The 20852-nt window shown below is 45.9% G+C and overlaps 1 protein-coding gene across 4 annotated transcripts; it reads right to left on the reverse strand.

Annotated features, from left to right (window-relative positions):
* Nucleotides 1–91: 91 nt before the first annotated feature.
* On the reverse strand, nucleotides 92–19886 carry LOC111162028 (prune exopolyphosphatase 1). 4 transcript variants are annotated; one of them, XM_022526188.1, is made up of 8 exons: nucleotides 19686–19886; nucleotides 10870–10962; nucleotides 10124–10326; nucleotides 8591–8775; nucleotides 7790–7948; nucleotides 6396–6490; nucleotides 4101–4259; nucleotides 92–2002 (listed from the first exon to the last, which is right to left on the reverse strand). In XM_022526188.1, the coding sequence occupies exons 1-8, from the start codon at nucleotides 19722–19724 to the stop codon at nucleotides 1574–1576; spliced, it is 1362 nt and encodes a 453-aa protein (XP_022381896.1). In that variant the 5' UTR covers nucleotides 19725–19886; the 3' UTR covers nucleotides 92–1573. The 4 variants fall into 4 exon arrangements, with proteins under 4 accessions (XP_022381896.1, XP_022381898.1, XP_022381899.1 ...); XM_022526190.1 differs by lacking the exon at nucleotides 4101–4259; XM_022526191.1 differs by lacking the exon at nucleotides 10124–10326 and having other exon boundaries at nucleotides 8591–8772; nucleotides 10859–10962; nucleotides 19686–19739.
* Between the last annotated feature and the right edge of the window lie 966 nt (nucleotides 19887–20852).

Here is a 20852-nt window from a genome sequence, read left to right on the forward strand (position 1 = left end):
TATGGCAGGAAGAAGGGAGATGAATCTTGAGGAGGCTGAAACCATTATCGGAGGTAAAAAGAGACAGTAAGACCCCAAACAGGAAAAAAAAAATGTATTTAATACTTTAACAAAATGCAAAATAAAGTACCCAAGTTACAAAACATAAATTCCTATGGTTCAGTAATCACACCACTATATTTACCTTCCAATGGCTACAGACATCATCCCCTCAAAGTGAAGTCACACCATCCCCCTCATACTGAAGACATCATGCCAAAACTATCGCACATACCCCACTGTCCAGTGGAACCACAGGCGATGTACAAGAAGCTGGGCTGTGGGGCAGGACGAAGAGGGACCAGTTGGTCTGAAGGGAAAAGGGAGACTCTACACATGCAGAACATGTTGGTGGGGAGTTCTCTGCTGGGTCACAATGGGATGAATTATACCCCTGTACATGCTACGTGAGGCTGAGTCCCTTGATACAATCACATAGAAATATAGACAATTTGGCCACCCCGAGCATTCCCAGGGAGGAGAGAAATGAACAAATACAGAGAAGCCAGGAAAGAGGTGATGGCAACAAGAGGCAGATCACAGAATACCAGAGAATATCCAGTTCAGATCCTTAGTTTTACAGATGGGGCAGATGAGGCCTTGAGAAATGAAGTGTCTCACCAAGAGACACAGAGTTCACGGCAGTCGGTGTAAGAACTCCATACTTCCTTTCAATATGAGCAAGAAGAGAATGGGACGGACAAGAAATTGCCGGGCCTCCAAGGCACAGCCCAGAGCTGGGCTCTCACTGCAGTTCTTCTGCCTTTTGGGAAGAGTGCCTATGGGGTCTTAAGGCTTTCCTGGATGTCTCCTGAACTCTTAAGCACCAGGGGTCTTCTGGGTCTTTCTTGGGTCCCTGTGGCTCTGGGACCGAGGGATCCAGAGAAACTGAGAGCCAGGTCAGCTGACCAGGACAGAAGATGATGGTCTCTTAATTGCTCCCCACCGATCTTAGAAAAGTCATCATCAGCTCAGAATACAAAAGTAGCCATCTCGGCCTCGGTTATCATACCTAGCTCGGGACAGAAAGAGGTCATGGAGATGGATTCTGCTGAAGGCTGAAAACTGGAAGAGGTGTTTGCAAAGCATACTCCATTTCTAGCTAGCTGAAAGTAGGTATTCAATCGATAGCTGAATGAATAAGAGCATAAATGAATACACGGAGACAATGAATGGTTCCATGAGAGATATCGGTTCTGTCACAGAGCCTTACGGAGGGGGCGCCTTCTTGAGCTGCTTGCTGGAACTGTGTGGGTATCACACTGTACCCTCGGCAAAGGAAATACAGGAGAGTCAACGCAGGTTTGAAGAATTCAATTAAATAATACGACCTGTCTGATTGGTAGAGATCTGGGGAAAAAGCAGGAAGCCATCCCTAAAGCAGCTGTTTTCTTTCACTTCTTTCTTCTCCCCAGTTCACGAACACAGTACACCAGATCCCGGAGCCACAAAGACAGAACCGCCGACACATCTCAAAACATGCATTTGAAGTGGTTCAAGGAACCTCTCTCTCCATCCTGTGCCCTCCCAGCAGTCACTTCGTAGACAGGGAGGCTGTGGCCGACTGTGACTGCGAGATCTGACTGCACTTCTCAAAGATGGCCTCGGCGGAGAGTTTGGGTAACCCCTGATCCAGTGGGCACTCATCCACCAGGCTGTTCATGGGCGTCGGGGGTAGTGGGGGCTCCTCCTCATCTTGACTCAGTCCGGGAAACAGGGAGTTACCCGCCCTGTCCAGTTCCCTGTCGGCCTGCTCCCGGCACACACCCTCTGTCTCCAGCTGCCCAGAAGGGATCCGCATGGACTCAAAATATGCTGACAGGGCCTCCTGGAGCAGAGGGAGAAGTTTCTTCCGAGAGATCTGGGTGTTGCCCTGAAGATAGGCTTGGAGGTGCGGGTGGGCGCTGGGGGCAGGGGTCAGCTTCAGGGATGGAGAATGGGAGCGTTCCAGAACTCCGCAGATCTACAGAGGAGACGGGGTGGGGAGATGGTGCATAAGGTGGGGAAGCAAACAGCTATGGTTTCCAAATTAGAGACTTCTTTGACAGAAAAGCATTTTTTTTTAAATTAAATCACCCAGAGTTCAGTATTATTGCTTTGAAAAAAGGCCCATTAGCTAATAATATTTGGAAACAGAAGACACATTTGAGATCATGTATTTCATTTAATTAATAAGTAAACCCAAGCCTGAAAAGATTAAGTATCTTGAGCAAAATCATGTAGATGATGGGAGAGTCTGAATCGCAACTCAGGACCCCAAGCTCCTGACATAGTGTTGTTTCAAGTGCTTAAAAACTGGATGGATCTTGATCCTTAGCTACAATGGGACAAGCATCTAAATTGAGGTCAGGGGCAAGACAGAGGCATAAAGAATGAATAGATCAAAGATGAAAGTGGGGGCAGAAGGTATGCCAGGCACCGTGTGGGGTCTGACCACTTACAGTTATCATCTCATAGACTCGTCATAACTACCTTGTAAGATTGGTATAGTATTACCCTCATTTACAGGTAGGGAAACAGAGGCTTAGATGGATTAAGTCACTTGCCTAAGGTCATAGTTTGAATGAAGCAGAGCTAACACTTGAACCCAGGACCACCACCGAAGCCAGTGTTCGAAACCACTCTTATATAATTTCTACCATGGGAGGAAGAAGAGAAGGTAGGGTACACTGTGAGAAGAGGGGTGCACTGGGGGAGACTTCAGCTATCTGCACAGCTTCAGAGAACAGCAAAGGGGGGTGTGATGGGGAGAAGGCAGGGACATTTTGGAAGGTGGGGAAGGCCCTTCCCATGGCCCTTTCCTTCATGACATGATTAGTAAGAGCCACCATTAGCTGAGTGCTTACTCTGAGCTGAGCAATGTGCTTTCCATGCGATCTTATGTTTAATGATGACATCAGACTAATCACTGGATGATATTAGCTATGTACTGACTCAGAAGTCAACTGACTTGCCTGAGCCTAAGGAGCAGGTAAGTAGCAAATCTGGGACAGAAAACATGTCTAGCCTTTTAAAACTATAGTTTTTGGGGCGCCTGGGTGGCTCAGTCAGTTAAGCATCTGTCTTTAGCTCAGTTGATGATCCTGGGACCCTGGGATCAGCCCTGAATTGAGCTCTCTCTCAGCAGGTGGTCTGGTTCTCCCTCTCCCTCTGCTTGCCACTCCCCCTGCTTGTGCGTGCTCGCTCGTTCTCTCTCACATAAATAAATAAAACTGTAGTTCTTCCTACAGTGCCAAACTACCTTCCACTAAATGAATTATATTTGCTTCCAGAAATGACTGAGCCACCCAGGAGTCTCTATAACATGGCTTTTTAATCTGATGTCAAGTTCCTTCTAGACAGGAACTGTGTCTCTAAGTCTCTTTGGAATCTTTCTTTCTCAACAATAGTACTATGAAGGCTATTCACATATAGAGAGAATGGGAAAAAGCAAGGAGGGAGGATTCTGGAAAAAGGTCAAGGGACTCCTATGTAAATATAAGAATCAAGGGGCACCTGGGTGGCTCAGATGGTTAAGCATCTGCCTTCAGGTAAGGTCATGATCTCCACGTCCTGGGATCCAGCCCCATGTTGAACCCCATGGCGGGCTCCCAGCTCAGCAGGGAGTCTGCTTCTCCCTCTCCCTCTGCCTCACCCGCTGTTTGTGTTCTTAAAATACATACATACATACATCTATATATATATGTGTGTGTATATATATATATATATATATATATATATATATATATGAACCAAGGAGGTCTTCTTTTTTTTTTTTTAAGATTTATTTATTTGAGAGAGAGAGAGCAAGTGAGCGCGTGAGTGCACATGCACGGAGAGGGGGGCAGGAGGGAGAATCTCAAGCAGACCCCCACTGAGAGGTGACCACCCCCCCCACCCATGAGGGGCTCCATCCTACAACCCATGAGATCATGACCTGAGTGGAAATCAATAGTCATACCACACACTCCACAGACCGGGCCACCGAGGCGCTTCCCAAGGACAGGTTTTTATAGCACAGGGTGGTGCTTATAAGCAGAGCTCTCTATACAGACCTCAGGCTGCAGAAGAGACCGACTCACCGTCATTCGGAGTGCTGCATGGGGACAGAAAATAGCCAGCTGCCGCACTGGCTCATTATGAGTGTTGAAAAAGATAGTCATGGTGACCAGGACATCACAGCTGTGAGCCTGGCAGAAAGCATGGAGATCTGCAATGAGGCCAGACCTCTGCAGAAAGGCCTGAAAGAGAACAAACCGGGCAGCGATAAGGGCTATAGCAGGACCCTCCTTGTCATCAGCAACAAAATATGCTCACAAAGGGTTTCTTCCCATTTTAACCTAGGGCTTATACTCCTTAAGAAAGGCATCTCATATTTACTCTGTGTTATCTATGTGCTGGGAAGCAATAGGTAGGACAGGGAGAATATAGGTTTTGGATTCAGATAGAATTGGTTTGAAACTCAGTTCTATGACCTATTAGCTATATGCTCAAGGAGTTTCTTTAAGCACCTCGGCCTTGAGTTTCTTCATTTGTAAAACGAGGATTAAACCGTTATTAAAAGTTATTGTTTTATTTTATTTTTTTAAAAAGTGATTGTTTTAAAACTTAAAGCACGATCACGTGTGGAACATGCCTAGCATGTACAAGGCTCTCCTGCTCTTGCCATCAAACAAGCAAGGCCTTTGTCTCAGAGGTATTTTTATTCCAAGACAGAACAATGGGGCATACAAATAACAACAGACCAGCCAGCTGCGTCCTTGACTCTTCCTTCTTTGCCAATCTCGAGTCTCAGGTAATATTTTCTCTCCTGGATACTACCATCAGCTATTTCAGACCGGGCTTTGCTGACACATTTTTTTTTAAAGATTTTACTTATTTATTTGACACAAAGAGATCATAAGTAGGCAGAGAGGCCAGGCAGAGAGAGAGGGGGAAGCAGGCTCCCTGCTGAGCAGAAAGCCAGATGTGGGGCTTGATCCCAGGACCTTGAGATCATGACCTGAGCCAAAGGCAGAGGCTTAATCCACTGAGCCACCCAGGCGCCCCTGCTGACACATTTCTAATGTGTTGATTTGTACTGTGTCAATTTATGCTACTTAGCAAGCCTTTTCTGTTCTTATGTTTGTTTCTCAAATGAGGCAACAAGGGAAGAGACCTGGCTCTCTTGTTTTATTGAAATTATTTAGTATTTTTACATAGTTTTTAGTAGAAAGCTGTACAGATGATGAAGGAATGTGTTCAGATCAAGTTGTCAAATGATTTAAATCAATATGACATAGAACCAGCAATAAAATACCATTATCAAAGTTATATTCAGTCACCCATTCAACAAAATTTACTGAGCACCCACTGTTGCCAGGTACTGTCAAAGGTGCTAGAGATACAGCAGAAACAAAAGAGACAGGGTCCCACCTCTGGTGGAGCTGATAAACTACCAGAGGAATATAGGTAATAAACAAGGAAACCACAAAATTGATTACTTTAGTCCATTAAGTGCTATGAACAAAATTCAAAAATTGTTAAGAGATTTTTGAGCACAGAGGATATTATGTCAGTAATAGCAGTCAGGAAAAACTTCTTAAAAGAGGGGACATCTGAATTAAGATCTGAGTGATAAGAAAGAGCCAGCTCTGCAAAGGGAAAAGCCAGTGCAAAGGCCCTGAGGTGGGAATGAGCTTAATGGTTCCAGTGCACAGAAAGAAAATTAGTGTGGCTGCAGCACTGTGAGTGCAGGAGTGGGGCTGGAAGGAGATGAGGACAGAGAGAGAGATGAAGGCCAGAACAAGGAGGGCCCTTAAACCATACCAGGGCCTTTAGATTCTATTCGGAATGCAAAAAGGGATGCCGGGGTGGCTCAGTCGTTAAGCGTCTGCCTTCAGCTCAGGTCATGATCCCAGAGTCCTGGGATTGAGTCTCACATCGGGCTCCCTGCTCAGCAGGAATCCTGCTTCTCCCTCTCTCTCTGCCTGCTGCTCCCCGACTGTGTGTGCTCTTTCTCTCTCTCTCTCATAAATAAATAAATAATCTTTAAAAAAAAAAAGGGAATGCCATGAAAAGGCAGCAGAGGGAGAGGGCTGATTTGATTGACTTACATCTTTTTTATTTTGTGGTTTTTCTTTTTGGACTTACATCTTATAGAGATCACTCTGGCTGCTGTGGAGAGCATAGTTTGTAGGGTGCAAAAGCAGAAAAACCAGTATGCAGCCTATCACAGTGGTACAATGAGGGGTCATGGACTGTTGGAGTGACAGCAGACATGACAAAAGGTACACAGGTACGAGATACATTACAGAGGGGAGCCAGGAGTGAGGGGCAAGGTTGCGCATATAACTGAGGGCTTTCTCTCCCCACCCACACCTCCACCTTGCTCTTACCTCCAAATCCATATATATTGCACTAATGGCCACCTTGGTGCCTTGTCGGAAGATGGTCTTCTGGTCCTTTCTCAGCATCTGCTCAGTGGTCAGTCCTAGACAATGAATGTGAGACCAGGGGTCAAACAAGAGAGCCCAGGGTCCTCTGACCAGGAAGTTGAGGACACAGATGGGTCAAGGATGAGGAAAAACACAGCCCCTCTTTGGAGGCAATAGGGAGATAACCAAGAATGTAAATTACATAATAAAAAATTATTTTAAATAACTAAGTCACAATAGTTGCTGTTTCCCCTTTCTTCACAGTTTTAACTTTCTACAAGTACATGTGGTACTTTTTTTTCTTTTTTATTTTATGTCAACAGGTGGTATCTGGGCAAAAAAAAGTTTTTTGGTTCTCCTCCTTTGTCCTTTGTATATTCACCTTCAATGTTTCTTCTACTTCCCTAAACAATCATCTAGATCTCACTCAGATAATTTAGTATTCCTTCAGCAGATTTTACTTATATACCTGTGTTCCCTGATTAGACTAGAAACCTGACAATCTTTTTTTTTTTAATTTTTTTAAAAAGATTTTATTTATTTATTTAACAGACAGAGATCACAAGTAGGCAGAGAGGCAGGCAGAGAGAGAAGAAGGGAAGCAGTCTCCCTGCTGAGCAGAGAGCCCGATGTGGGGCTCGATCCCAGGACCCTGGGATCATGACCTGAGCTGAATGCAGAGGCTTTAACCCATTAAGCCACCCAGGAGCCCCCAAACCTGACAATCTTATATATTCCTCCTATTCCTACCCAATAGCCAGGATAGAACAATCTAGTAAATGATTGGTAAGTTCATGATCAGACTCACATACTACCTTGGTTCTCTCTGCCATAAAGCTTAAATCATTATGCATACTCTGAAATTGTTTCAGTGGTGTTCAAGAATACAGTGAACAATCAGGGCACCTGGGTGGCTCAGTTGGTTAAGCAGCAGACTCTGGATTCGGCTTAGGTCATGATCTCAGGGTCATGAGACTGAGCCCATGTTGGGCTCTGTGCTGAGCATGGAGCCTGCTCAGGATTTTCCCTCTCCCTCTGTGCCGCTTCCTGCCAACTCTGCATGCTCTCTGTCTCTCTAAAAAAAAAAAGTACAATGGGGGTGCTTGGGTGGCTCAGTGGGTTAAAGCCTCTGCCTTCGGCTCAGGTCATGAATCCAGGGTCCTCGATCGAGCCCTGCATATGGCTCTCTGCTCAGCAGGCCACCTGCTTCCCTTCCTCTCTCTCTGCCTGCCTCTCTGCCTACTTGTGATATCTGTCAAATAAATAAATAAAATCTTAAAAAAAGTACAATGAACAAGTCTTGCCCATCTGTTTTCTCACATGGAAGGGAGAGAAGTCAGTTTACTGTTTCACACCTGATACATCAAACTTTGCCTTTTGTAGAGAGTCAAAGATGTCATTTCTCTTGGGCAGATCTGGGAAGAGGGCCTCCAGTTTCTCCACATATTTGCTGTCTTTTGGGGTTGCCTTTCCAACTTTCACGTCCATGTTGACACAGTCCAGGATGATTGTTCCTGTAGAGACAAGACAGAACTCAAATCCTATGGCCTTCCATTCGCGCCCTCTAGAACACATATAACCCTCGAACCAGACGGACATAATACAGAGAAGACCATGTGGCAAACCCACTGAAAATGAAACAAGAAACTGGGACTATGTCTCCCAAATCCAAACTAAAATGTAGGCAGGAAAACGGGGAAAAGGCAGAAAGGGTGCCTGAGCATCCCAATCATTGGAGAATTTGAAATCAAGTCAGAGAAAGATGACCTCCCTTCTGTAGGCCAAATACCATTAAAGAAACTTAGAAGTTGGGATAGAGTCTCACATCAGGCTCCCTGCTCAGGGGGGAGTCTGCTTCTCCCTCTCCCCTTGCTTGTGCTCTCTCTGACAAATAAAATCTTTAAAAAGGGGGCACCTGGGTGGCTCAGTGGGTAAAGCCTCTGCGTTCAGCTCAGGTCATGATCCCAGGGTCCTGGGATTGAGCCCCGCTTTGGGCTCTCTGCTCAGCAGAGATAAAATAAATAAATAAATAAACAAACAAACAAATAAAATCTTTAAAAAAAAATCTTTAAAAAGAAAGAAAGAATGAGGATCCAGACTTAAAAAAAAAAAAAAAATAGACCTTTCTACTGTCCTAAACCAAAAGCCACCCTCACCATGCAGAAGGGCTGCAGTTTGCCCGTCCAAAATCTCTGGCGCCCCCTGCAGGATTCTCTCAGTCACCAGGGTAGCGCAGGACCCCACCAGCTCAACGCAAACGTGGCAGGGAGGGCAGTGTTTCTGCTCCATGGGCCGATGATCTAGCACCTCTACCACTGCCTCCTCTAGGGCTGCATCACTTCTGTGGGGGGGAAAGAGAAAGAAAGATAGCTAGGGGCACTCCAGCTGGTTCTAACCAAATCTCCACCTCACCCATGAAGGAAAATGCAAATCTTGGGCAAACCACAGGGAACTTTGGGCACTTCCACCTCTGCCTCACTGTTCTCAATTCTTTTCTTTCATGCTGTAACTGAAGTCATCTTTAAATAGTGTGTAAGTGAATTTGGTGAAGTATCAGCCACAAGTATCTTATCCACGTATCTGATGCCCTTCGGAGTTTTCTTTCTGACACCCTTGACATCCAATCTCTCATTTAAATCTCTCCTGTCATCTCAATCCACTTAATACCCAAATTCCATACAGTTCACCAGATTCTATGGCTTCTATCCCCATCCCCCCACCATGGCTCTGCTACCGCCTTATTCTAGGCCCTCAATATCTCTCACCCAGATCATTCCAACAGTTTTCCTAACCAAAGACCTACTCCCAATCTTGGACAACCCCTCCCCCACAAGCTCTTGGCTATAAAACAGCTGAATGATCATTTGAAAAATGCAGATTTGATTCTGTTAGGATCTGGAATAAATATAACTCACAATAGTCCCCCACGACCCTAACACCAAGTCTAGTCTCCTTGGCAGGGCCTACAGGGTCTCCACCATCTGGTCCCCACTGACCTCACTAGTCTCACCTCTTTGTCTATCCTATTTCTCTGTCACATTTTATGCTCCAGTCAGGCAAAACAAATTCCAGTTCTCCCAATTCACTATGCTATTTCATGCCTGCCTGGCTTTGCTCATATTAATTCCTTTCTCCGCCTGGATGCTCTTCCTATTTTGCCTCCCCACTCCAGGAGCAAACACTCAAGAATGAGATCAAGGGTCAACTCTCTTAGAAAATCTTTCTTCACACCCTCCACTCCCCTTGAGTACATTTCACTACCCCATCCTTCATGCACCTCTTGTCCTCTAGAGTGTCGGTTATCACACACCTCTAACACCCATCACAATGCAACTAATGAGATATTGCCTTATATAGGAAATAATTAAAAATAAATTAAAAATTAAAAATAGAGTTGCAACCATTATTCAGAGGCTTCTACTACAATAAATCTGCCACAAAATAATGATACCAAAGGCAGATTTAAATGATTTGAGTTCTCCTTCAGTTTGACCTCTCCATGTTTCTATTTCTTTTTTGCTACTTGCATAACTGAAGAACTAACAGTATTTTCTGTATCTGATATGACCTAGCAATCACAAGTGGCCTGTGAGATCCCCAAGAGAAGAAATTCTTTCTTCCTCTATTTCTTACTCATCAGAACTCAACATGGCACATGATATATATCGGCTTAACTTCCTTCTACTTACTTGGGTAAGACATGATGGTCAACAAGGATAAGGGTGAGTTGGCCAGCTTGGTGCAAGGCATGGAGGTCAATCTCATCCCGGAAAATCAAGAGGGACTCTGGAATGTTAATCTTCTGAAGGAAGAAGACATTGTCACCTCGTAGAGGTAGCTCAGCACGATTTATATTTAAGACAGGCACAAAGACTTCCTCAGCCTCTGTCGTCTGGATCAGGAAAGTGAAAAGAACACGTTTGGGGATAAACAGGAAAAATGTTTGGGGACAAATGGGAAAAACAACAAGAATATTGGGACTAAAGGAGATGTGATCTTGGGTAAGTCACTGCCTTTTTCAAAGCCACAATTACCCAGTTGATAAAAATAAAAGGACAACTCTTGCCCTCTCTCCTTAGCATAACATGAAGGTCAACAAGAAAACTCATGGAAAAGACCTAGTTCTAGATGTTGCAGAGAAGGGATTATCAGTCTTCAAGAGCTGACCTGGGCATGACATCACTGGTACCCAGAAGAACTCAATAATCAACTGCTGAATATTGCTTTATGATTTATAAATTCTTCAAAATACATCTATTCATTTGATCCTCCCAGCAACATTGCAAAATAGTATTTCAGTTTCTACAGATGGTAACCTGAGACTCCACAAAGTTAAGGAATTTAACTGACCCAAGACTAAATAGTGTGAAGTCGCAGAGCTGGGTCTTGCATCCAGATCTTTTCATTCTAAGGGACTCTGTCACTAAGGACTCACCTTTGCCAGGTAAAAAGCCAGGGCAAGAGCTGACACCATGGAGTCCAAATCACAGGCTTCATTTCCCAGCACAACGTGTAGCGGCCGGAACTCCTGGTGAGGAAAGAGAATGGGACACTAGAAACATCTCTATTTCCATTTACCTTACACGAGAGCAGGGCTTCACAAACCTCTCTTTTTTTTTTTTTAATTTTATTTATTTATTTGACAAACAGAGATCACAAATAGGCAAAGGCAGGCAGAGAGAGAGAAGAAGAAGCAGGCTCCCAGCTGAGCAGAGAGCCCCATGTAGGGCTCGATCCCAGGACTTGGGATCATGACCTGAACCCACTGAGCCACCCAGGCACCCCACACGCCTCTTCTTACTGAGCCTCACAGAGGAGGTAGACCAGATAATCTTACAGGTCCTCATTTCATGGATGAGGATATTAACTAGCTGAGAGGACAGCTATGTTCAGCTAAGTTTAAGCATTCCACCTGCACCCCATAAGTAGAAGAGTGCCCTTTCTTCTACTACACTGTCTCCTTGATTGTCAACTTAAAAAAAGAACAGCAGTAAGTAATTCTCTAACTTCTTACGCTTCTTTGGGCACTGGAGAACTCAAAGGTAGAGCAGTTGAGGTAGCTGACGTATTCAAGCCATTATCAACCCCAATTTGTTTTTTGTTCCCCGACCCCCGCCATTTTCAAAATAGGGAAAAGCATCCTTATAGTTCTGAATCCTAAGAGGTGAAGAGCTCTTGAAAATAAAGGTAAAAATAAAATCTTGTCCAGTCATCCAGCCCATGAAAATTCTCCCAACCCAGAGAAGCCACACTGATAACCAGATACAACCAACACTCTCACTACCCAGGACCCAGACACTTTTCCCCAGCAGGTTCAGATTAAAACAAGAACACTTGGGGTGCCTGGGTGGCTCAGTGGGTTAAAGCCTCTGCCTTTGGCTCAGGTCATGATCTCAGGGTCCTGGGAGAGAGCCCTGAGTCAGGCTCTCTGCTCAGCGGGGAGCCTGCTTCCCTTCCTCTCTCTCTGCCAGCCTCTCTGCCTACTTGTGATCTCTGTCAAATGATTAAATAAAATCTTAAAAACAAACAAAACAAAACAGAACAAGAACACTTGCTGCTGCTGGAACTTTATTTATTTTTAAAAGATTTATTTATTTATTTGACAGACAGAGATCACAAGTAGGCAGAGAGGCAGGCAGAGAGAGGGAGGAAGCAGGCTCCCCGCTGAGCAGAGAGCCTGACTTGGGGCTCTCTCCCAGGACCCTGAGATCATGACCTGAGCCAACGGCAGAGGCTTTAACCCACTGAGCCACCCAGGTGCCCTGGATCTTTTATTTTTGTAATTTATTTTTATCATTTACTATTTAGTATTTTTTTAAGTAATCTCTACACCAAATGTGGGGCTTGAACCCATGAGCCTGAGATCATGAGTTGCACGCTCCACCAACTGAGCCAGCCAGATACCCTGGAACTTTTATTTTTAAAGGCTTGAAAAGCCTGGCTATTAATAAGAACAGAGGAGGGAGGAATATCTGCTATTACTAACCTTGTTCCCTTGCATCTCCCTAGCTATCAGAGTCTTAAATAAAATGCATTAAAAACCACAGTGCCGGGGCGCCTGGGTGGCTCAGTGGGTTAAGCCTCTGCCTTCGGCTCAGGTGGTCTCAGGGTCCTGGGATCAAGCCCGGCATCGGGCTCGCCCTGCATCGGGCTCTCTGCTCAGCGGGGAGCCTGCTTCCCCCTCTCTCTCTGCCTGCTGCTCTGCCTACTTGTGATCTCTATCTGCCAAATAAATAAATAAAATCTTAAAAAAAAAAACAAACATCACAGTGCCCACAATAGCAGAGACAAAACAGAGTTTTGCTTTGTTTGGAAGCATTTATTTTATTGAATATGCCACACACTGCTCTAATATTTTTACATGCATGAACTAACCATTTAATCTTCAAAACAACCCCAAAGCGGTAGATACTTTAAGAATTATTATTTCAGGGGGCGCCTGGGTGGCTCAGTCATTAAGCGTTTGCCTTCAGCTCAGGTTATGATCCCAGGATCCTGGGATCGAGCTCCACATCAGGCTCCCCTGTTCAGCGGGAAGCCTGCTTCTCCCTCTCCCACTCCCCTGCTTATGTTCCTGCTCTTGCTCTCTCTCTATCAAATAAATAAATGAAATCTTAAAAAAATATATCTCTTTAGGGGCACCTGGGTGGCTCAGTGGGTTAAGCCTCTGCCTTTGGCTCAAGTTGTGATCTCTGGTTCCTGGGATTGAGCCCCACATCGGGCTCTCTGCTCGGCGGGGAGCCTGCTTCCCCCTCTCTCTGCCTGCCTCTCTGCCTATTTGTGATCTCTCTCTCTGTGTCAAAAATAAATAAATATATATATATATATGTATATATATATATATCTTAAAAAAAAAAAGAATTATTATTTCAGGGATGCCTGGGTGGTTCAGTCGGTTGGCCATCTACCTTCGGCTCAGGTCTTGATCTCCTAGGATTGAGACCCACATTGGGCTCCCTGCTCAGTGGGGAGTCTGCCTCTCCCTCTGCCTGTCGCTTCCTCCACTTGTGCTCAACTCTCTCTGACAAAGAAATAAATAAAAAATCTTAAAAAAAAAAAAAAAGGAATTATTATTTCATTCCAGGAATGAGCGTTCTGCCAGATACAATGAAACCATAAAGTCCATGGCTCAGCTTAGGGCACAAGAATCCTCTTACTTTTGAACTTCTATTTCAGCTGCCCTCTGACAAAAGAAGGAGTAAGAGACAAAATGAGACATACCAGTTATAGCAGAGTCTCCTAATTTAAGTACTATCGGCATTTTGGACTGGATCATCCTTTGCTGCGGGTGGGGGCTGTCCTGTGCAAGCGAGGGTGTTTGGCAGCATCCCCAGATTCTACCCACTAGATGCCAGGAGCAATCTCAGGCATGACAATCAAAAATGTCTCCAGATTTGCCAAATATTCTGGGGGTGGGGGCGGGGAAGGGGCAGGCAAAAATCACTACCAGCTGAACACTACTGGGTTCCAGACAGGTGAAAATCCAAACACTCTGACTGCTTCAATCAGGAAAGATTTGCTAGATCCAAGAGTTTCAAAAAGTAGGAAAGGGGTTCAGGGGAGCAAAACAGCAATGAATGGTTATCAAGTAATGTGCTATAGGAGGAAAGGGAATCTAAGCAAACCTAGAATCATTTCGCCTATTTGGCTGTTACCCACTCCTCTCCCTCCCCCAGAAAGCTACAGCCAGAAAGGGATAATTTTACAGACCTCTGGTGACATAAATTGCCCTATCTAGTGACTAGATAGGGTTTTTTTTTTTTAAGCTTTATTTATTTAAGTAATCTATATACCCAACATGGTGCTCAAACTCACAACCCAGAGATCAAGAGTCAGAAGCTCTTCCAACTCAGCCAGCCACGCACCCCAAGTTTTTTTGTTTTAAGCTACCTTTTTGCGCATCTCTGGCTCCCAACACCCCAGAGAAGTACAAAACGCAGAGGTTACCTGTCGAGGTTTTGCTGAAAGGACCTCTGGGGAAAGTGTGTCCTTTGGTTCTTCCCTGCACCCATTTCTCCAAGGCGCCTCATGAGTGGTAGCCCACACTCACTCATACTGAACAGGAGGGGAGAGCAGAGGTTCTTCCCCAACATTAAACTCTTTTCCTATATATATATATATATATATATATATATATATATATATATATATGTATATATACCTACCGTATATATACATACCTACCGTAACTCCTCTAACTCACAAGTCCTCCTCCTGGTACAAGAGAAAGCCCCCCCCCCGCCCATTTCCTGGATACCAAGAACTGCCCAGATGGCTATGGACCCAAGGGACAACAAAGCGGTCAAGGTGAGTGGCTGCAGAGATAAGGAGCTCACTGAAGTGTAAGATGGGCACCATGGTCCCTAGAAAGGGAACCATATTATAGACACGCGTGGCCATATGGTTCTGACTCTGGAGAAAAAAGGGATGTGGAACGGCGGGAAGGCCGAGCAAGCAGGACAGACCTAGTGCTAGACCCCCAAAGGAACTTTCCAAAACTCACTCCCATTAGTGCTGGTTCAGCTGAATCAGGACAAGTCAGATCCCCAGCATGGAGAGAAGGCTAAGCAGAAAAACAGAAAGAAGGGACCACATACAACTAACTCTGAGGAGAAGGAAATCCATGGGAAGGTGAACAACTAACCCCTTGCTCAGGCAAGCCAAGAGAGCAGCCAAAAGGAATGAATACAAGAGGAATCCTCTGGCACTTTTGCCACATCTTGGAAGAGGACTGAGCAGGGACTGTGGTGGCCTTCCTTTCGCCGTCAGGGTCCGCCGTCACCCCAGTCTGTCCAGTCTATGCATCACCCACAAGACATGCTGTGCATATCCCCAGCTCTGCCCTTCATGCTCTTTGTTCTTCTGTCAGAAAGCAGCAGAACTGTCATTTGAAGAGATCACAGACTAGGGTTGAATCCTGGCTCTGCTGCTGCTGCTGCTTCTTCTAAAGATTTCATGTATTTATTTGAGAGAGAGAGAGAGAGAACACAAGCAGGGGGGAGTAGCAGAGGGGGAGGGAGAAGCAGACTCCCCATTGAGCAGGGAGCCCAATTCGGGGCTCGATCCCAGAACACTGGAATCATGACCCGCGCAGACACCCAAATGATAGAGCCACCCAGGTCCACACTGCTCCCCCCACCTCCAGCTCTGCTTCTTACTTGCTGTGGGATTTGGGCCTCTCTAAGCTTCATTTTTTGGTTTTATTTTTTAATTTATTATTCTTTTTATTTTTATTTATTTATTTATTTTTTTTTAAAGATTTTATTTATTTATTTGTCAGAGAGAGTGAGCACAGGCAGACAGAGTGGCAGGCAGAGGCAGAGGGAGAAGCAGGCTCCCTGCCGAGCAGGGAGCCCGATGTGGGACTCGATCCCAGGACGCTGGGATCATGACCTGAGCCGAAGGCAGCTGCTTAACCAACTGAGCCACCCAGGCGTCCCTATTCTTTTTATTTTTTAAAAAGATTTTTAAAATTTATTTGACAGAGAGAGAGAGATCACAAATAGGCAGAGGGGCAGGTGGGGTTGGGGTGGGGGGGGAGCAGGCTCCCCGCTGAGCAGAGAGCCCAAGGCAGGGCTTGATCCCAGGACCCTGAGATCATAACCTGAGCCGAAGGCAGAGGCTTAACCCACTGAGCCACCCAGGCGCCCCATCATTTTTGGTTTTAAAAATGGTCGTACTGTAACCAATTTCATGAAGTTGTTCTGAGGACTAAATGTGATAACCCAGAAGTGCCTACTCTGTGGTTGGAAAGATGAGCTGGCTTCCATCTTCTTTCTCTACCTGTCCCTCCTGGTCCATTCATGCCACCTAAAGCCCCTGACTCTGTGTTGCCTTCCCTGACCACCCGCACCACAGCAATCCTCTTCCTCCAGACCTCCAGCTGCCAGCACCTGTGGCTCTCATATGGAACTCGCTATCTTTTCGTGGGCATGTGTCTTAATCTTGAAACATAGTTTATGACTCTGGTGACTAAACCCTCTGCTGTTCAAAGAGGGACACTTTGAGAATGAAAAGGGGTGCAATTATCCGTTGTGCGCGAACAAACTGAAACTCTCCTGGGCTGCCCACTTATAAAACACCCTTCTCCTCTTCATTTAGGAAGAACACAGGTTAACTCTTAAGCCCCACCCCCACCCTATCCTCCACCAGCTGACAGCACAAACCAAACAGCCTCGCTTTTCTGTCAGAGGAAGAGCGGAGGGCAGATCCAGCTATACTTAGAGCATGAGGAAACCTGAGCTGCCAATGGAAGAAATACAATCTGAGAGCCCCAAGTAAATATAAACTTTTCTGCCTAACGAACAAAGAAACCAACAAACAAAAAAATACACCCAAACCCCTAGTCACAATGACTAGACCCTGAGGCTTTGTGACCTCAGTGCGGGGAGTGAGGATGAGCTCCACTTGCCTTCTGAAGCTGAATATGGTCTCGTGCCCCTTCTATGAAAAAGTTAATGAGAGAGGGGAAAAAAGGAGACAGGGAGCCAGAACCAGAGAAGCCCTCCCAGCACAGAAAATGGAAAAGACTGTGGTGTCTGAAGAAGAGCCAGCCACTCCTGATTCCTGCCTTCTGCATTGAGCAGTATAGACAACACAGATTATCTGAGGGCTGCTGGATGAACGTTTTGCCTACATTTGAAGGCGGCGCCACCCTGAAGCAAAGGTTTTCCCCAACTAGTAGTGAAAGATGAGTCACCATGAATAGGACATTTAGTTAAACAGGATTTCTTCTAAATGGAACATCCCACTATCTTTATGGCAGAGGCTGTAGAAAATTTATCTGGTATCAGATGCCAGAGGAAAAAATATATCAAGAGGAGAGGTGGCTGGTTATAAGCTGTCTCTATCCTGTGTAAAAGTCAAGCACCCACATTTCCCGAAAAGTTAACATAGCTTAACGGAAACAAACTTTTAACAGAGTCTCTGTCTAAATTGTGTCTTTCTTTACACAAGAAACAACAGTGCAACCTCTGGGGAACTGGATGAGAAGAAAAAAAGATCTTGTTCTTTTTTTTTTTTTTTTTTTTAAAGATTTTATTTATTTGTCAGAGAGAGAGAGTACACACAAGCAGGCAGAGAGGCAGGCAGAGAGAGAGGAGGAAGCAGGCTCCCTGCCGAGCAAGGAGCCCGATGCGGGACTCGATCCCAGGACCCCAGGATCATGACCTGAGCCGAAGGCAGTGGCTTAATCCACTGAGCCACCCAGGTGTCCCAAGATCTTGTTCTTTTTCATTTCGGATCTTCTTTGTATTTAAGTTTGTTCACTGTGTGTATTTTACCACTTCTGTAATTAAAAGCTAGCTAAATTGTTGGCCATCGCCTGTATGTCTTGCCACCAGTTCCTCTGCTAACAGTCCTAGAGTTCGATTTTCTTATTTCTCCCCGCCCTGGCTAGGCTGTGTGAAAAGATCTCCAAGATACAACTTCACCTTCACAAATCTGGAAAAAGAAATATCTAGATTTTGCTCCTTAGGAGATGAATTCAGCAAAAAAAAAAAAAAAAGGGGGGGTTCAGGATACTACCAATACTGGAAAAACCCAGTATTTTTCAGCTTCAGACTGCTGTAGGAGATATGCTATTAGCCTGGAGGGACTCTAAAGTGTAGATGCTGAAGGATGGATGCATGCAATGAAAGGCTATTTGGTGAGGTTTTGGGGCCAGGGCTCTTTACCAAATGGTGGAAAGGAGACCCATCATTTGGGTTACCGTTGGGGGGCGGAATTCCACTGCTTAGCACTCAGAAGACTGCCACAAAGATTCTACACTGGTCCTTCAATGACCTCCCTACAGTGGAAATCACAGGTAATGAAACAAATTGGCTCCAAATTGCTCTATGCTGGGGTGCCTGGTTGGCTCAGTCGTTAAGCCTCCACCTTCGGCTCAGGTCATGATCCAGCCCCGCATCTGGCTCTCCCTCTCCCACTCCTCCTGCTTGTATTCCCTCTCTCACTGTCCCTCTCTGTCAAATAAATTTAAAAAATCTTTAAAAACAAAACAAATTGCCCTATGCATTAAATCAACGTTCTCCAAATTTGCATCTCATAAGGAAAAATTCGGTGCAACTGGTAATATTAAAATGGTCCTTTGCCCACCCAGGCGCCCCTAGGATTTGTTAAAGACCAGAATTTATCCACCAGGGGAATCTGCAGGGTTTAAGACACTTCAAAAGGGAGCGCCTGGGTGGCTCAGTTGTTAAAACGTCTGCCTTCCACTCAGGTCATGATCTCAGGGTCCTGGGATCCTCCCCACTGAGTCTGCTTCCCCCTCTCTGCCCGCCTCTCTGCCTACTTGTGATCTCTCTCTGTGTGTCAAATAAATAAATAAAATACAAAAAAAAAAAAAAAAGCCATTTCAAAAGGAAAGCATAGTCAACCATTTGTCTAGGTCTCCACATGGGCAGTGTCACTTGAAGTAGGGGGCCAGGTGACCTCCTAGAGCCTCGCTCTGGTCAGCTTTTTGCTATTAACTGGAAAGAGCCTAATGTTGCCTGACCAGTCCGTATGGCCGGGAGATTGCAACTAGCTTAGAGTACCAAAAATAAGCCAAAATAAGTCAAGCTTATAGTTTTGATTCCAAACACACTTCGCGCTTATCCCTTCCAGGCGGGGGATTCTTACATAATTTAAGTGCGTTAAGGCCAAAGAAGAAAACTGGAGGCAAAGGAATGCAAGTTTGGGGTTAACAATAAGTAGCCTGCAATACTGAGCATGTTTAGCTTAAAAACATCATGATTCTCTAATCTAGAAGGAGTTCGGTCCGCCGGACGAAAACAGCTCTTCTGAGGTAGTAAGGCCGTGGGCAAAGGTTCTCTCGCACCCCCGGGGCTCACCTGGAGGCCAATGGGCCAGAGAGGCCGGGTGAGCGGTGAACTGAAAGAGGGGCGGGGAGAAAGGGATAAATAAACCTAGCGCCGCACGACAAGGCGGTGGCACGGCCCTCCACCTTTTGACGGAACTGAGCCAGGCGACCGCGAGCAGAGGCTCAGGTTCCAGATCCACGATTCCTCCTCCCAGCTCTAGGGGAGACCCCAAAGGCAGAAGCCAAAAACCGGGAGACTGAGCAGCATTCCCCTCAGCTAGGTTCTCTTGCCTCACTCCCCCGGCCCCAAGCCTGATCTGATCCCAAGCCCCCTCCCCACAATGCCGTGTTCCCTCCCCACACACCATCCGGGCTCCCCAGATTCCATATCTTCTTTCTTTCTGGACCTCATGCTTCATTCCTTACGATCACAGACTGGGATTCGTTACCTGCAGAGCGGCTCGACAACCCTGCAGGTAGTCCTCCATGGTGAAGTCCCAGGTGTGCCACCGCCCCTGGCCGTAGAGAGGTTACCAGGCGAATGCGCCCCGCCCGGGGACTCAGGGGCTAGGGGCGAAAGTCAGGAGGCGGGACTCGAACCCGCCACACAGCTATTCGGCCCCAAGCCCCCGGAGGAAGTGCGTAATCCCGCACTCCTGGAGTGCGACGTTGCCCCGCCCGCAGCGGCGGAGGCGGAGCTCTGCGCCCAAAGACTCGCGGGACCCCCCTTCCCAGAGGCGCGAAGCGGGGCCTGGCGCAGGGCATCCTGGGAAACGTAGTCCAGGAGTTCCGAAAAGGCCCCAAGAATGGAGGGAAGGAGAATTTTTTGAGATTATTCCTTTGACAGAGAAATATATATGTGTCACAGTAACCTGTGTTTGTGGCATCTGAACTTTCACTCTCGAGTTAGGTTAAGTATAGCATATTTCCATATAGTACATCGAGCATCTGGTTGGCATCTTAAATTACAAAAGGCAGAAACAGTTCTTAGTCTTCCTTTCTCGAATTCTCTCTTTTACCATACTGACCCACTGCCGCCAATTTTCTGCTGTCCATGTTATAAAAACATTAGAATAATCTTTGACTCCTCTTCTTTACTTAATACCTACGGTCTCTGGCCAATTCCTGCTGCTACTTCCTTTACAACTCAGTAGCCTGTTTGTCTATAGCCTCGGCAAATCTCTTTTCTTTTTCCCGGACCATTGTAACCTGGGTTTCTTTGCTCAAACTGCCCTTTCAGCCTTCAGAGTTGCTTGAAGTTTCATCCTGCCGCAGCCCTGTAAGTCAAGTTAGGAGGGTCCTTCAGAATGTAGAGCTGGGTTCCAACCTCCCTTAACTGCCAACTTCCAGCCCCACGGTAGTGCAGAGTAGTGCAAAGAAGTATGCTGTCATCATTAAATGCCCCCTCTCTTATTGATCCATCCCTTTATTTCTTACTGCCAGCTTTTCTGGGTCCCCTCTCTCCTGCCCCAGGAATTGGAAGGAGGTGACAGATGGGAAGCAGGCCTGTGCTGGTGGGAACAAGGACCAGAGCACAGGGGTTTTGGATCTCCTGCTTGTTCAGCTAGTTCTCTCCCTGCTGCCTCTCTTCCCAGAGCCTGAGGAGTCTTCCAAAC

Source organism: Enhydra lutris, unplaced genomic scaffold (genome assembly GCF_002288905.1).
Source record: "Enhydra lutris kenyoni isolate GAN:26980312 unplaced genomic scaffold, ASM228890v2 scaffoldscaffold88, whole genome shotgun sequence".
Classification (NCBI taxonomy): Eukaryota; Metazoa; Chordata; class Mammalia; order Carnivora; family Mustelidae; genus Enhydra; species Enhydra lutris.